Genomic DNA, 17,802 nt, shown 5'->3' with positions numbered 1-17,802 from the left:
TTTCTCATTTTACATTGCTGTAATCATATTTCCCTCCCCTTCCCTCCAAATAGAGCTGTTATTAACATTTCTGAGTTCTTTCAGGCATGTTCTTCGAGGCATGTTTTTCCATCATTGTAATAGTAGGGCACAGTCTGTTCTAATTCCTACTTTTTTTCCTTCAAGAGAGAGAATGTACCACAATTTATCTAACCATTTTCCTCTCTTATTGATGAACCTTTATGTTTTTTTCTAATTTGGGAATGAGCATCTGATGTGTGTAGGTTCTTTTCTTCATTTGAATAATTTCTTTTTTTTAATGTTTATTTATTTTTTTTAATTTTTATTATTTTTTTTAATGTTTATTTACTTCTGAGGCAGGGAGAGACAGAGCATGAGTGGGGGAGGGTCAGAAAGAGAGGGAGACACGGAATCAGAAGCAGGCTCCAGGCTCTGAGCTGGCAGCACAGAGCCCGACGCAGGGCTCGAACTCACAAACCGTGAGATCATGACCTGAGCCGAAGTCGGTCGCTCAACCAACTGAACCACCCAGGCGCCCCTATTTGTTTATTTTTGAGAGAGAGAGAGAGAGAGCGCGCGCGCAAGAAGGCGTGGAAGCAGGGGAGGGGCAGAGAGAGAGACGGAGAGAGAGAATCCCAAACAGGCTCCATGCTGTCAACACAGACCCCGACACAGGGCTTGAACTCATGAACCATGAGATCATGACCTGAATTGAAACCAAGATTCAGACACTTAACTGAGGCACCCAGGCAACACTCATTTGAATAATTTCTTTAGCTAAAGTTCTAGAAGTGGAATTCTAGGTGAAAATATGAATTCCCTTAAGACTATTGATAAACACTATTCGATTACTTTTTTTTTTTTGTGGCAACTAAAATCATTATTCTTTTTTAAAAAAATGCAGCAAAATATATGTAACATAAAATTTACCATTTTACTGGTTTTTAGGTATACAGTTCAATGGCATTAAGTACATTGATATTGTACAACTATCACCACCATTCATCATCAGAACTTTTATCTTCCAAAACTGAAACTCTGTACCCATCTAGCAATAACTCCCGATTTCCCTCTTTCCCCAGCTCGTGGAAGTCACCATTCTACTGTCTGTCTCTATGAATTTGACAACTCTAGGAACCTCATTTAAGGGGACTCATACAGTATTTGTCCTTTTGTGACTGGCTTCTTTAACATAATGCCCTAAGGGTTCCTCCCTCTTGTAGAGTGTGTCAGAATTTTTTTTGCTTTTTAAGGCTAATATTCCATTGTGTGTATATATCACATTTTGTTTATTCATCTGTTGATAGACACTTATGCTTTCACCTTTTGCCTGTTGTGAATAATGCTACTATGAACAGGGCTATACTCTGTCAAATCCCTGCTTTCATTTCTTTTGGGAATATATCTAGACATGAAATTGCTGGATCTCATGGTAATTATATGTTTAATTTTTTGAGGAACCACCATACAGTTTTCCATAGCGGCTGTACCATTTTACATTCCCACCAGCAGTGCATAAGGTACCCAATTACTTTTTAAAACAGATACTAATTTATAATGTTACCAGGCAATATGAGTTCCAGTTTCACAGCACTCTTATCATTTTTGGATATTGTACTTTTAAAAGATGTACTAATTAATCTGGAAAAAATGGTATCAAGCTGATTGACAGATTGATTTTTGGTCAGTAGTGAAGTGAAATCTATATCTCTCAGTCAGGTTTTTTGGATAGGAGTTGGACATCCGATTTAGACATCATATTCTCTGAAAGGGCCTGGTAGCCTTAGCTCTGTTTATGACATTGTTTCCTTTGGGCAGATAACACTGGGAATCAAATGAGTGGATGTAGGATTAACATTAGATTAACAAATTGAGATGTCTAACCAATATTCTTTTCCTATATGAAAAACCAGGACTTCAAGCAGTTTATTCAGAAAGAACTTGGGATCTACTGCAGATTTATTTGTCAAAAGAAAATTGATTTTCCTTTCTAAAAAATACAAGAATAGTTTCTAGCTTCTCACCAACTCAGGTTTGCTTAGAAAATACAACTCCAGGAGCCATGATTCAGAAAGCCACTAGATCTTGGGACTAGCAGTCATACGAATGGTTATACAGTGTGATGGTTCTGTCTACATTTATATAATTTCAGGTTATAATAGGGTTATTCTCCTTTCTAAGTATAGTGATAAGTCTCTAAAACCACATGCTTATGTATTTTCTCATTTTAGAGTCTTGGCCTTTTCCTTATCCTCCATTACTTCTGTCACAGTTAAGATTGATGGAATTCATTTAGGGCAAGCTATTCATTTGTCTGGTCCTATTTTCATACTGAAGTGGAACCCAAGAAACTACAGTAATGGGACACATAACATAGAAGTAATTGTCCAGGTAAGTTAGTAATTTTCAACTTACTATATAAATGATTTGGCTGCAACCACACTAAACTCTGATGTGGGGTTTTTTTCCCCCAGTCAATTGACAGAGATGAAACTAAGTTAATTAAAAATTTGAATACACTAGATTTAGTGTATTCTGAAAATGGGCACTCAGGAATAATTCTGTTAGACAAAAAGATGGACTCATCAATGTGCAACTCCTGGCCATAGTCTCCCCATTTCTGAACCACAGGAAACCATTCTTTTCAACTTTGGCCAGAGTCTTTTGGTAATGGGAGCAAATTCCCCAACATACCCAAAGATAATAGAGTAAGTCGGAAAACACGGATTTATGTATCCATGCATTTGCTTGCTGTCTCCAAGTACAGGAAAATTTGTCACTGTTTTGAAAGCTCTAGGATAGAGGATTTTCAAGGCATCAGAGAATTTTTTTGTTTATTTGGGGAGTATACACTGATAGTATATGTAGTAACAGTCTGCCTATGTCTATTCCAATTCAGCTAGGGGGCATTTAATTCACCAGCACCTGCCAGAGTAGGAAGTGGTCACAATTACCGAAAAAAGATCACTTTCATCAACACTGTGAAATTCTTGAGGGGATAGACTGTGCTTAGGAATTAGTGTCTGAAAAAAAAATCCTACAATTTCATGATTTGATGACAGTTTTTAACTATTTCATCTCTAATGTTAAGTCTTAGTTTGAAGATTACCATGTAATCCTTCAGGAAACACATGTAATTATTTTCATTACCTTTTTAAAAAAATTTTTTAATGTTTACTTATTTTTGAGAGTGGAGCGGCACGGAGAGAGGGAGACACAGAATCTGAAGCAGGCTCTAGGCTCTGAGCTGTCAGCACAGAGCCCGATGCAGGTCTCAAATTCACAAACTGTGAGATCATTGATCTGAGCCGAAATCAGATGCTTAACTGACTGAGCTACCCAGGCTCCCCTTTTCATTATCTTTTGTGTGTGTAGCAGAGAAGGATTTTGAATAGGGAGGAGCTATTTACTGAGCTCTTTTAAGGAGATGCTGGACACTTGGAGTTTTTTACTTAATCCATATAGCAATCCTATATGGTGGGTAGTTTTATCCCCAATTCATAGAGGAGTAAAACAAGAAAAGGCACTTTGCAATGCCACCCATCTTTGAAGTGTTGTGCTTAGGAGGAAGAAGAAACTCATAGGGAGAATGTGGAAGGGACTGATGGCTGGGGTGAACTCTTTTTTTTTTTTTTTAAGTTTTTGAAAAATTTATTTTGAGAGAGAGAGAGAGAGAGAGCGAGCAGGGGAAGGGCAGAGAGAGAAAACCCCAAGTAGGTTCAGCACTGTCAGCATGTAGCTGGGCACAGGGCTCCATCTCATGAATTGTGATATGACCTGAGCTGAAATCAAGAGCCAGATGCTTAACTGACTGAGCCATCTAGGTGCCCCTGGGATGAACTCTTAATGTCCTTCCTACTAGAAGTTGGATCATTTAAAGAAAACCTGAAGGTTCAAGTGTACCTAGAATAAATTATTCCCTGTCTTTACAATTAGGCAAGAGAAGTAGGAGTGGCCATAGAAGACCTCAATGTAGGAGTGAAGAATCCCCTAATCCTTGGATTGCCTCAGAACCCCAGCTTCTATAGTTTTTTGAGGAAAAAAAACATAGCTCATGTTCCCTGAAACATTTCTGGCTGCTTAGTTAAATCCTTAGTAAAAATATGAAATTAAATATACATTTTATATCTTTAACATTTCTTATATTATTGAGGTATAATTCATATACAAAAAAACCTCTATATATTTAAAGAGTATAATTTGGTGACTTCCTTGACCATTACTACAATCAATACAATATATCACCCTCAGAAGTTTTCTTGTGTTCTTTTACAGCTGTCTTCCTTCTACCCTCATTTCCAGGAAACCGCTGATCTGTTATAGATTAGTTAAAAGATTAGCCTAGTAGCGATTAGACCTTTAGATCACTTCTTAGTGTGGTTCCTGAATTAGTAGCATCAGCACCACCTAGGAACTTGTTAGAAATGTAAACTCCCTGGGCGCCTGGGTGGCTCAGTTGGTTAAGCGTCTGACTTCAGCTCAGGTCATGATCTCACGGTTTGTGGGTTCAGCCTGTGTCATGCTCTGTGCTGACAACTCAGAGCTTGGAGCCTGCTTCAGATTCTGTGTCTCCCTCTCTCTCTGCCCCTCCCTTGCTTGCACTCTGTCTGTCTCTCTCAAAAATAAGTAAATGTGAAAAATTAAAAAAAAAAAGAAAGAAAAGAAAAGAAAAGAAAAGAAAAGAAAAGAAAAGAAAAGAAAAGAAAAGAAAAGAAAAAACTCTCATGTCCCATACCAAACCTCTGAATCAAATTCTGGACATGGGACCCAACAATCTGTTTCAACAGTGCATCCAGGTGATTCCAATGTGCACTAAAGTTTGAGAATCAGAAGTTTAGATTATTGTGCCTACTTTGCCAACTGAAAGAATAGACTCAAGAAATCTCTAAATTAATGAAAACTTGGGCTTTAAAACAACTTATAACTTAAAATAAGAACATTTTGAGCAATAAAAGTTTGATAAACATGAGTGCAAGTTCTTTTTGCTATTTTAAAACTTTTTTATGATGGGAAAATTTTTAAATATATGCAAGAGATAATACTATAATGAATTCCCATGTATCCATTAGCTGACTTCAACAGTTATCAACTCATGACCAATCTTATTTCATCTACACCCCACCTACTTTACTCCTCCCTACACCATGATAGTATTCTATCTGTAACATGACAGCATGTGTCCCTAAAAGATAAGAATTATTTTTTAATGTAACCATAATACCATAACACACCTGAAGAATCTATAGTAATTCCTTAATATCAAACTATCCAGCCTGTGTTCAGTTTTCCCAATTAATCATATATATGTGAATATATATATTGTATTTGGCTGGTTCAAATCAGAATTTAGACAAGGCTCAAATCCTGAATTTAGCTGATTTGTCTCTTCAGTTATTTTTTCATCTACAGGTTCCCCTCTCTTATCTCCTTGTTATTTTTTATTTTTCCTTACAATTTCTTTGCTTTGGAAACTGGATCTTCTATCCTGTAGAGTTTCTTCTATTCTAGATTTTGGCTGTTTACATTCATGTATCATTCAGCATGTTCCTCCATCCCCTCTAGTTTCTATAACTGGTAGTTAGATTTAGGGGTTGATCACATTTGAGTCTGTTTTATGGCAGGAATACTTCATTTGGTGTTTTATTCTTTCTTAAAAAAGTGTTTTTTAACGTTTATTTGTTTTTGAGAGAGAGAACGTGCACACGCGCAAATGGGGGTGGGGCAGAGAGAGGGAGACACAAAATCCAGAGCAGGCTCTAGGCTCGGAGCTGTCAGCACAGAACCCAACACAGGACTCAAACTTGCAGGCCGGGAGATCATGAACTGAGTGAAAGTTGGATGCTTAACCAACAGAGCCACCCAGGCACCCCTGATGTTTTATGCTTTTATCAGAAGCCTATGAGACCTGGTTTCTCTCTTTTAGTATTGTTAAGATTGGCCACTTTATTCAGGTGTTGTTAACTTTATCCAGCAACTGGTATGTTGATAAATAACTAACAACCAGCCTGGGGCAGGTATGAAGGAGGAACCCTGATTTGTAATATTTCTCTGATTTATTCCAATTTCCATAGTATAAATATTTTTACCATAGCTGATTTTAAGCTACTAACATGTCATCTGGCCTGCAAATTTCCTGAAAATTTAACAGTTGGCTTTTGTGAGCCTGTCAAGCCAGCTTGAGCACACTGCTGGCTTCTCCCTCCACTCATTATGAAGTACCTAATCAGCTTTTCACTGAAGGATTTCTAGCAGCTCTTGATGGCCTTGGTCTAGATGAAATGTAGATCCATTATTTCATTAGAGTTATAAAATGGTGGTATTCAAATTGCCACTCCTTGTAAAATTAGTATTAATTTGAATGGTTCCCTAAAGAAAAGATCTAGAAGTCCATACAGGAAAGGTGGGTTACATTCTAAATTCTTCCCCCCACCCTCCCTTTTCTAAACCAGTTTTAAAGGTAATGAGTTGCTTTTCTAGCATCTTCCAAAGGCAACCAAAAGTATCTTTTACATTCAGCATCATTATGAATTCAAGGTTTAAAAAATATATATATTTATATATATCTGGTATGTTTCAATCCATTGCATTTATTCTTGTTAATGCTCAAATTATTCCACCTTTGGTTAGTGGGAGCCTCTCCAGGTTGACCACTAAGTCCTTTGATAAAATCCTAGTAGTCTTTGTTAGTTTTCTTACTCTCTGGCATGAAGATATTCTAAACTCTTCCTGTGTATTTCTTGTTTGAGGACTGTAATCAGGGGTGCCTGGTTGGCTCATTCAGTGAAGCATTCCACTCCTGGTTTTGGCTCAGGTCATGATCTCACTGTTTGGCGGTTCGAGCCCTGCATCTGGCTCTATGCTGACAGGGAGGAGCCTGCTTGGGATTCTCTCTCCCTTTCTCTCTCTGCCACTCTCCAGCACTCCCAATGTCACATACACACACACACACAATAAATAAATAAACTTAAAAAATAAAAGAAAAAGAACTGGAATCAACTATTTCCTTGTAGTGAGAAATTTTATTTTTTGAGACTACGATCTGGGCACTAACTCAGCTAGATCGTTGCTTTGGGGTTGTTACTATCTTTAGGCCTTTTCAGTGAGCAGAGGGAAAATACATATTTTTCTTTAAGAGAAAATACATTGTGAGTACATGCTGATATTCCCAATTTAAATCTAGAATTACAGGCATTAAAATAAGTTATATTTGGGGCGCCTGGGTGGCGCAGTCGGTTAAGCGTCCGACTTCAGCCAGGTCACGATCTCGTGGTCCGTGAGTTCAAGCCCCGCGTCAGGCTCTGGGCTGATGGCTCAGAGCCTGGAGCCTGTTTCCGATTCTGTGTCTCCCTCTCTCTCTGCCCCTCCCCCGTTCATGCTCTGTCTCTCTCTGTCCCAAAAATAAATAAACGTTGAAAAAAAATTTAAAAAAAAAAAAAAATATATTTAAAGTGCTTATAGGAAGAAGCAAAAATAGATGAAAAAATGTAGCTTTGTCAAATCTTGGAACATTATACATATTTAAATGTGCCTAAGAGTCACTTCTCTGCTGTCCTTATAACTAGGATTCTGCTGGAAGAAGTAAGAGTGTTCACCACATATTTTCTCTTCAAGAGGATATTCATCTCAGACTTGATCCCCTGGCATCATTTATTCTCCTTACTGACCATGGCATCGTGGTAAGTAAATTCAACTTGAGATTAGATTCGGTCCAATCTAGTGGTAGGTCCAAAGTCATCATATAATCATGTAATGAGAAAGATGGATCAATAAAACTAAGTTGTTTGTCTAGAAGAATAAAATTCTTTAAAGTTGATTTGAATTAAAAGAAGCAGAGGCATTGACAACTAATACCTGTTTGGGAACCTGGTTCTAACCACTACCATAAAACCAGGATAACTAAGGGAACTACAGGAACTGCATAAAATTGGATTAACGATCTTTTAAAAATAATATTTATTTCTACATAAATAATATATGCTTAATGTAGAAAACTTGGAAAATTTAGAAATAAAGTAAAATAAGCCCACATTACTCATCATACTACCTATTATAGCCATTGTATTTGTCATTATGATACTCTATTTTTTTCTCATATAAATTTTGTATATGAGTCTATAATATAAAAAGGTAATTTCTATTCTCTTTTGCTAATTTTTTTCCCACTAAGGAATTTGTTATGACTATTTTCGGACATCAACTTACATTTTATAACATGATGTTTTTTGTCATAAATATACCTTTACTTAGCCATTTACCTCTTGCTGGACATTTGGTTCCAATATTTCCCTCTACTATATAAATGCTGCTTGCAACTAAAAACTATATTAGTTTTTTGGGATAAATTCCTAGAAGTGAATTGTTGGATAAGAGTGGACACATTACTCTTTATACTTTCTTATATAATTACACAAATTATTTATTAAATTCATCATTTTCATCTATCTTCCCTCATTAAAATATAATCTCCATGAGGGCAGGGGTCTTTGTCTGTCTGATGCCTAACACAGAGTAGGCCCCCAGATAAATATTTCTTGGATGAATAAAAGGGTATTTTTAAAATAGTCTTAAAAAATTAAAAAAAAAATGTTTTTCATATGCACTGTTAAATTATCTTCCAGAGAAGCTTGGCAATGTATCCTCTTTTTCCCTCAGATCTGACCTGTCCCAGGTACTGACAAAAAACACGACAAAAGACACACTCTACAGTGTTGAGAAGAAAATTCAAGCCTCTTTTAATTTCACCTTCCAGACATATATAGCTTTACTGTATATCTTCACAGACTTAAAATGTAAATTTATTATTATTTTAATTTACTTTTATTACTTGTGTGATTAAGCTTTTTAGAAATATGACTAATTAGCATTTGTATCTCATTTTTACAAGTTTTTTGTGTGTCATTTATTTTTCTTTGGGGATCTTTAATAGTCACCCAGATCCAGCTCTGAAAACTTTGATGTACTTCTGAATCACCAGGGAACATGAGTAAGAGACAGGTTCTGATTTAGTAGGGCTGAGATAGTGCCTGAGATTCTGCATTGCCAACAGGCACGGGGGGATCCCAGTGATGATCTGGGGTCCACCATACTTTGAGAAACAAGAACCTAGATTATGTCTCTTCACTGTGAGTTAATCTCCAAGTGAATGCTGTCTTGTTGGAGAAAGCTAAAGAAACTGCAGTCTCAGTTCACTCAGCCTGCAGTGCACTGTGCACTGTTTTTCTTTATTCTTATAAAACATATTGTACTTTTGGTACAGTGAAGGTGGACTGTTTTAATTTGATCACTTCACATAACTATAAAACTACCATGTTTCAATATGGGTCTAACTATCCAAATTCTGAAAGAGTAATGCTGAGGCAATCTATACTTTTCTTTTTTGATGGATCAGTTGTTTTGATTCTCTTTGGTCGTATATTTTTCTTATACAGTTATTTCTGGTAGTGATGTCATTTCCACTTTTGTTAATGAGGCCATTTTAAAAACCTTAAATGAAGTTGCACCTCTGTATCTGTTTCACATTAACGTTGATTTCTCTGCAGGCCCGGGTCCTTTTTGTGATGATTGTGTTGGTCCAGCTCACCATTCTCATTACTTTTAGGTGTCAAGGATATCCAGAGCATAAAGGTAGTCATGGTTCCTTTTATTCTTAGGAGACTTCATTTTATTTTTTTATTTTTTTTTATTTCAAAAAAAATTTTTTTAATGTTTATTTATTTTTGAGACAGAGACAGAGCATGAATGGGGGAGGGTCAGAAAGAGAGGGAGACACAGAATCCGAAGCAGGCTCCAGGCTCTGAGCTGTCAGCACAGAGCCCAACGCGGGGCTCGAACCCACGGACCGTGAGATCATGACCTGAGCTGAAGTGGGACGCTTAACCGATGGAGCCACCCAGGCGCCCCAGGAGACTTCATTTTAAAGTGTCATATAATGTGCTCACCACCACCAATATAAATACCAACATAAATTGTCTTTGCCTGAGCTCTGTGAGGTGCAGTCTTCAAACTTACACGTTTTCCACACTACTTGATCTTTTTTAAAAAATTCAGGTTTTTGGTGCTACATTGCAATAATATGAAGCTCAACCAGAATCGGGGTGGGGGGGAAGATATCACAATATAGCTCAAAATGAGCACACATCTCTGCCAAATATTGAAGATCTTCCACAGTCAGGTCCTATCTAATTAGCCATATCTTCAACCAGTTACCTGTATTATAGCCTGCATAATTTTTCACTGTTCTCTACACACACCATATTCATTTCTGCTTCTGGGCTTTTGCCTAGGCTATTATCTCTAATTCATTTTTCTAAATTTATCTAAATCTTAGCTTCCTTTAGGGCTCACCTCAAACCCTCTTTTTCATACAATTTTCTCCATTCCAGATCATAATGAACTCTTGTTTCTTTGAATTCCTATCGTCCTTCCTGAAAATTAATGCTGTAGTTGGTCAGTCACCTTGCTTATGTAACCACTGCAAATGTATATACACTTTCTTTTCCCTTGAGGATCTGTGGTCCTTTAGTCTGTGGGCACAGAATGGACCTTCTCTGTGTGAAGCCCAAACACTTGGCACTTTTGGCACTATATTTTAAGAGAAGTTAATTTGAAGAGCTTTAGAGATCTCTTTCAAATGGAGTAAGAGGATAGCTGTGAGTTAAGAGCTGTGTCACATATGGGAGAGGAGTATTAGATATTCATACTTAATATTAGACTGGAGAAATTTTGATATTTCTTTGATATACTTTTGATATCTTTTCATATATCATTTGGAAGTGTGTACATTTGGATACTAAATCCCACAGAAAACAGAGACTTGTCATACTTTGAGCATAGCACTATATTTCAAACCTACATGTTTAATCATGGAAAAAAGTATGTGCACATGCATATGTGTGCGTGTGTGCACATGTGTGTCTCACAGCTATACCATTGCTTTGAACTTCCTACGTTCTACAATTCTAAGTGAACTGACTTTATCAGAATTCCCGCCAACTTCTGAATTTAAAGTGGCATCATCTGTATAGTTACCATATAACAAAAGATTTGCTGAATGTATAATAGTCCATGGAAGTCTTCTAGAAAATGAACTGTATGTGTGCTTACTGGGTTTTTCAAATTTATTCTGTTTAGGGTCTCCAGGATTTATAAATTTGGCCTCATTTTCCCTCCACGTCTTGAGCAAACTAAACATCTTCTACTATTCTGTGTTGTTGCTAACCCTATATACAGCACTGGGTAAGTCAATTAGGAAACTTGAGATTGTGGAGAATTCTGCCATATATGGAGAATTTTGACAATAGAGTCATTTAGGCTCTTGAGAATGTAATGAACAGCACATAGTTTCTGTATAAATCATTTCCTGGAACATGGTCTTGGGAAATAAAGTTCTTTCCTAACATGTTTAAAGAACATATAGTTGACACCGAGTTAACTTAAGATGAGAAGACCGTTAAGGAATTAGTGTGTAGAGAGCAACCTTCTTTGACTACCTTAAAGTTTTATCCTTTATTTCATCATGCTTTTTATTCCCTTTATTATCATCATAATGATAATCATAATGATTATCTTCTGAGTTAATCATCTCTTCTCTCATTAGAATATCCATTGAGGTCTTAATCTGTCTTGTTCAGTGCTCTATGCCCAGTGCTAAGCACAATGTGTTGCATATAGTTCAATGAATATTTAGTAATGTGTGGCTCTTAAACACTCAGCTCAAAAAAGAAAGAAACTGAGATGAGCAGTGAGTTCAGGCATATCCGAGTTCTTCCGTTATATTGTTATACCCAATATTTAGTCACTTAGCCACTTAGGGAAACAGAAAACACTGTGAATCTATTTTTAAAGCTTTTTACTAATGTTCCTTAGTGACTAAAAGTCAATTAGGAGTAGATTAGCCTACTTGTTACTTAGTCTTGTGCTTTTATTCCACCTCAGGACTTTTCTTTGCTCACTAGTAAACTCCCACCAGAGAACAGAAAGTAGTTAAATTAAAAAATATATAACACTTTAGAATTCTGTGTAACAAACTATGGCAGATGGTCCTTTGGAGGTCAGTTTCCTGGTTCTGAGCTAGGTTGAAGCTATTTTAGACACTTGTCTTGCACTAGAAGGTAAAGCAAGTGATTTGGTTCCTGGCTGTAAAAGAAAACATTAAATGGGCTGAATTTTGCTCCATGTTTAAAAGTTGAAACTTGCAGGGAAAACTTTTTTAGACTCTGTATCCATTGGAGGTTAAATAATATACATCTGAGAAAATTACCTATGACTTTTTAAAGCTGAACCCTAATATTACCAGCAAATGATGGTATTTGCATTTTGAGAACGGAAGTCTTGACTGTCCATTAATCATTCTTGACAATATAGTAGTTCCAGAAACCTGCACACTGAGGAGAAGTAAATAATAGGGCAGAGAGAACAGTCATTCTGACATTCTAAATGAAAAGCAAGTTAAATTTTGTACATGTTAACCTTGAATGTGTAGTTGATGTACAAAGTAATGGCTTGGGTCAGCAAGTAAAGGTCAAAATACATTCATTAATATTAATAAAAAAGAGAAGTGCATTTTAGAAAGATCAAAGTGGTTGAAGTTTATTGCTTAAAGGAGTAAATAGTAGTTACCTAGAAAATTAGTTTCCGTACGTCTTTGCTTCTTAAAGGAAATGGTAATGCGTTATATTAGGTTACTATTGCAACAGAATCTTCTAAAGTTTCTGAATGTACTCCAGTCTGTTTCTGGAATCTATTCAGGTACAGCATGTACTCAGACAATTTTATAATTAGACAATTATGGAGCAAAGGAGCAAATGGTTGGCTAGCTAGGACATAGGGTACAACATAGAGATTAGCAAAGAAAAAAAACTATGCCAGTACAATGCTTCTAAATTTCTTTTTTACATTTATTTATTTATGAGAGACAGAGCACAGTCGGGGAGGGGCAGAGAGAGGAGACACAGAACCCAAAGCAGGCTCCAGTCTCTGAGCTGTCAGCACAGAGCCCAACACGGGGCTCAAACTTACAGACTGTGAGATCATGACCTGAGCCAAAGTCGGATGCTTAACCGACTGAGCCACCCAGGCGCCCCACTAGTACAATGCTTATAGATGACTACTCTCACACTTATTATTCCCATAAATGTACCTTGTGATGTACATAATCATGATCACAGTTATTTAATCTTCTGCTTTCCTGTCCATTGCCTCTTTCAGGACCATGGTTTATTGGTGAAATCATTGAAGGCAAGTTGGGTTGCTGCTTTTCCTTTGGGATCTTTGTTGATGGACATTTCCTACAAGGCAGCCTAACATTTATAGTTGGAATTCTGCAGGTAAAAAGTCAGAAATGGAATTTTAAAACATCTTGGCTTTTTGGACTAATTGCATAACAGTTTTGAATTAAATCCAGTCTCAAACACTATAGATCATATTTTCTAATTTATTGGCAGGGTAATCTTTAATATTTGTTGTTTTATTTGTTTTTGAGTGCTTCTTAAGCTCGCTGTTCCACTACTCTCTAATAAACATCTAAAATACATTTTGCAGTCAGGGTTTATAAAAAGTGAAATAGATTTTTGTTTTTGTAGTTTGTTTTACTGTGTTTTTCCATTGATAAAAAATGAAATATGGGACTTATAGTAGAATAAATATAAGTAAACCAAAATTGATTATGATAATGAAGAAGGAAAATGTTTTAGAGGGAAGAAAGGAAAAACAGACACACACAAAATGGGTTAATTATCCCGTGGAAGCTGCACTGGGTAAGAACCAGGCCTAGGCTTTTTAGTGATGTCTTAGCAGCATACTTGTTTGGGAAAACACTGATAGGTTAGGTTTACATTTGGATTAAAATTCCTTTAAAGCAAACACACAAATAAAAAAAAAACTGACCTGTAGCAAATCTCTGTATATAGGTTTGAAAAGTATTTACCTATTTATTTATTTTACTCACCTAATGGGACTAAGGTACTAAAATCTCAAATGATGATCTCATGTTTGGGAAGAGATCCAAAAACATTGTTAAAAATGAGTTAACAGCCTCATAACAGGGCAATAAAGCATAATCAGGATTATAGACAAAGAGGGAAGACTTCTGCCTAGTAAACACTGACCAAAGACCACAACATTCTTGGTATAGCAGCATTTTATTTTATTTTATTTTATTTTATTTTATTTTATTTTATTTTATTTTATTTTACTTAATTTTTTTAGGTTGAAGTATTCTTTTTAATATAACTTATTGTCAAATTGGTTTCCATACAACCCCAGTGCTCATCCCAACAAGTGCCCTCCTCAATGCCCATCACCCACTTTCCCCTCTCTCCCACCCCCCATCAACCCTCAGTTCATTCTCAGTATTTAAGAGTCTCTTATGGTTTGCCTCCCTTCCTGTCTGTAACTTTTTTTCCCCCTTTCCCTCCCCCATGGTCTTCTGTTAAGTTTCTCAAGATCCACATATGAGTGAAAACATATGGTATCTGTCTTTCTCTGACTGACTTATTTCACTTAGCATAATACCCTCCAGTTCCATCCACGTTGCTGCAAATGGCCACATTTCATTCTTTCTCGTTGCCAAGTAGTATTCCATAGTATATATAAACCACACCTTCTTTATCCATTTATCAGTTGATGGACATTTAGGCTCTTTCCATAATTTGGCTATTGTTGAAAGTGCTGCTGGTATAGCAGCATTTTATGTGTGCATAGGTCCCGAGTCTGGTTCAGTTCTCTTTTATGTATTATTACATAAATACGTAAGGAGGCTGTCTCTCAGGAGTACTCTTACAAGTAAAACCTGAGCCTTACTAAAAGGTGGTGTTTATATTCATATTTTAATAAATAGGACACTAATACTGGATTTTATGTATCATCTAGGCCTGTGGCTCCCAAACCTGTTATCCCTACCCTTGACTTGTTCTCTGCACTTCAGGTGCCTATATATCCAACTGCCATTTCACATCTTTCCTTAAATCTCTAGCAGCCATCCTCAATATTACGTGTCTAATAGGAACTTTAGTTTCTACCCCAAACCTGTTCCTCCCTCATTTCTTTCCAATTTCAATAAATGGCTCCACCATTTACCTAGTTTTTCTAGAATGTATCCTTAATTTTTCCCTTTCCTTGTAATATGCTGTATTAATTCATTAGCAAGTAATCCCTTGTTTGATCTCCCTCCAATGCATATCTTGAATCCATCAATTCTTTCCATCTCTGTTACCACCACACTAGTCTAACTCATAATTATTTCTTGTCTGGGCTACTGCAGTGACCCACAGGCTAGTCTTCCCACTGCTGCTTTTGCCTCCCTACTGTCAGTTTGCCACACAGTGTCCACTGTTGTCCTTTCAAAAGCTTAATCAGCTCACTCCTGAGCTTAAAGACCTTTAAGCAGAGTCGTGACATGATCTTGGTCCCACTGACTGCCCTAATTTCCATCCGGCTCATCATGTTCCATGTTCATGGGCCTTAAATAGGCTAAGACCTCTCCCACCTCAGGGGTTTACATTTGTGTCTTCTGCCTGGAATGCACTTCATTCCCTTGAGTCATTCCTGTTCTTCAGGCCTCGGCAAACCCATCTCTCAGTTACCCTCTTGTGACCCAGTTATTTCCTTCATTGAATTTATCACAATCTATAATGATTATTTTTTTGGTCTCTCTCTCTCTCTCTGTTAGAGTGTAAGTTCTATGATGCATCCTTTCTAAGTTGTTCACCACTGTGTCCTCAGCCTAGAGCCGATCACAGTGCCTGCCATGTATTGGGAGCACAGTAATTATTTGGTCAATGAATGAATGAATCACATGGCAGCTAAATTTGAATTATAACTTAAATCTTCTGATTCTCATTCCAGTATTCAGCGTGCTACTTCAATTAAAAATACATGGGGCGCCTGGGTGGCTCAGTTGCTTAAGCATCCAACTCTTGATTTCAGCTCAGGTCATGATCTCACTGTTCATGAGATTGAGATCCGTGTTGGGCTCTGAGCTGACAGCACAGAGCCTGCCTGGGATTCTTTCACTCCCTTGCTCTTTGCCCCTCCCCACTCATCCCCTCTTCTCCTCCCCCCCCCAAATAAATAAATAAACTTTTAAAATACAGAGATAATGGGGGAACCTGACTGGCTCAGGTGGTGGAGCATGCAACTCTTGATCTTGGGGTCATGAGTTTGAGCACCATGTGTGGTGTAGAGTTTACTTTAAAAAAAAAAAAATAGGGCTCCTGGGTGGCGCAGTCTGTTAAATTTCCGACTTAGGCTCAGGTCATGATCTCATGGTTTGTGGGTTCGAGCCTCACGTCAGGCTCTGTGCCGACAGCTCAGAGCCTGGAGCCTGCTTCGGATTCTGTGTCTCCCGCTCTCTGCCCCTCCCCCCACTCTCACTTTGTCTCACTCTGTCTCTCAAAAATAAATAAATGTAAAAAAAATTTTTTAAAAGAATAATAAAATAAGAGATTAAAAAAAATAGTGATGCCTATGTCCCCCCTCACTCTGCTAAAAAGGAGTGTGTGTATGTATGTACATATACTCAGTTCATTTCCAGCTTAAACATTACTGAGGGCTTCAACATAAATGATACCTACTTTTAAGATGAACAAAAGGATACAGGCAAATGTACAACTAACTATAAGTCACCTCTTGCTGAGTGTTATAAGCAACTGTGATTGAAGCATAAACAATCAGAGAATCAACCCCCAAGAAAGAGAACAACATATTGTTAGGAGCCACCAATAATGTGTTAATGAGACCTGGCCCCCTAAGGTCTTGCTAATAAGATAATACCCTGTTCTGTTTTTCTTTCCAGCTGGCATTTTTTAACATCCCCTTGATGGTTTACCTGTGTTGGAGCTTGTTGCAGCGGTGCTTTGGTCACAACTTTCGGTCCCATCTCCGTCAAGGCAAATACTTGAAGGTTATACCTATTCACCTACTTATGTTACTGCTGTACATCTGGCAGATCTATTCCTGCTATTTTCTTCATATGACATATGGCACTCTAGCTTTTTTCTTCTCCCCTTTGCGGACCTGGTTGACACTGTTAACACCTGTTATCATTCGTTGTGTGTGGACACTGAACTCTACCAAGCTTGGAACCTTCATAGCGCAGTTAAAAAGCCATTTAAGCTCCTAAAGGCCATGCCTCACCATCTGCCTCTGTAGCCCAGGCCCCTGGCCCAGCAGCAGGTGGAAGGCCAGTGTTGGTGGGCAGGCTTCAGGGAGTTGCTGCACCTTGGACACCTGGGAGTTGGGGAGGATTACCCACTACTGATTCCTGCAGAATGGACTACAGAAAAATCTCTAAATAATGCCATGATTCCTTCCTTCTCCAAGAAGGCAAAGAGTTGATTTACTTTTGTGAAGAGAAAGTCCTAATCAGGAGATCCACAGGGTAGGGGCTGGGTGTGTGAATGGTTGTATCAGAAGCCCACTGTATTTTTTACGGTTACTTCACGTAAAGTACCTAGCACAGTGTGTGGAACTCCGCAGCTGTGAAGGGTGCCACTTTAGGGGCAGGGAACCAGTGTGAACTTGGGCCCTACCCTGACTACCCTTGAGGTACTAGCTCCCAGTCTTCTTTTCCCTCGAGGTTATGGGCTCTCTGCTTCTTTAGGTGTTTTTTTCTTTTTTTTTTTTTTTTTCAATCTAATCAAATAAATGAATGATGGGTAAGAACTCCGACTGAGTTTTGTGTGTGTGTGGCCCGGCCTCTGGGCGGGAGGAGGCGTGGCCGGGCCTTGGGGGAGGAGCACAGGTGTGACCCGGCCTCTGGGGGCGGGGTGGGTTGGTTGTTGCCGGAAACGAACCCGGGTCCGT

At 37.8% G+C, this 17,802-nt stretch overlaps 1 protein-coding gene across 5 annotated transcripts in view; it reads left to right on the top strand.

The window, feature by feature from the left end:
* The window catches only part of TMEM62 (transmembrane protein 62), a 34,171-nt gene extending 16,516 nt beyond the window's left edge, over positions 1–17,655 (top strand). For 4 of the 5 annotated variants that reach the window (XM_043554097.1, XM_043554100.1, XM_043554099.1 and 1 more), the window contains 6 exons: positions 2,232–2,391; positions 7,563–7,676; positions 9,540–9,624; positions 11,131–11,235; positions 13,207–13,325; positions 16,793–17,655. In XM_043554097.1, coding sequence (XP_043410032.1) covers positions 2,232–2,391; positions 7,563–7,676; positions 9,540–9,624; positions 11,131–11,235; positions 13,207–13,325; positions 16,793–17,119 — 910 coding nt within the window. In that variant the 3' untranslated portion in view covers positions 17,120–17,655. The remainder of the gene's footprint in view (positions 1–2,231; positions 2,392–7,562; positions 7,677–9,539; positions 9,625–11,130; positions 11,236–13,206; positions 13,326–16,792) is intronic. The other variant, XM_043554098.1, reaches the window with a different exon arrangement.
* Positions 17,656–17,802: the final 147 nt, after the last annotated feature.

This window comes from Prionailurus bengalensis, chromosome B3 (assembly GCF_016509475.1).
Source record: "Prionailurus bengalensis isolate Pbe53 chromosome B3, Fcat_Pben_1.1_paternal_pri, whole genome shotgun sequence".
In the NCBI taxonomy this organism is placed as follows: Eukaryota; Metazoa; Chordata; class Mammalia; order Carnivora; family Felidae; genus Prionailurus; species Prionailurus bengalensis.
This window is presented reverse-complemented; position numbering and strand designations above follow the sequence as displayed.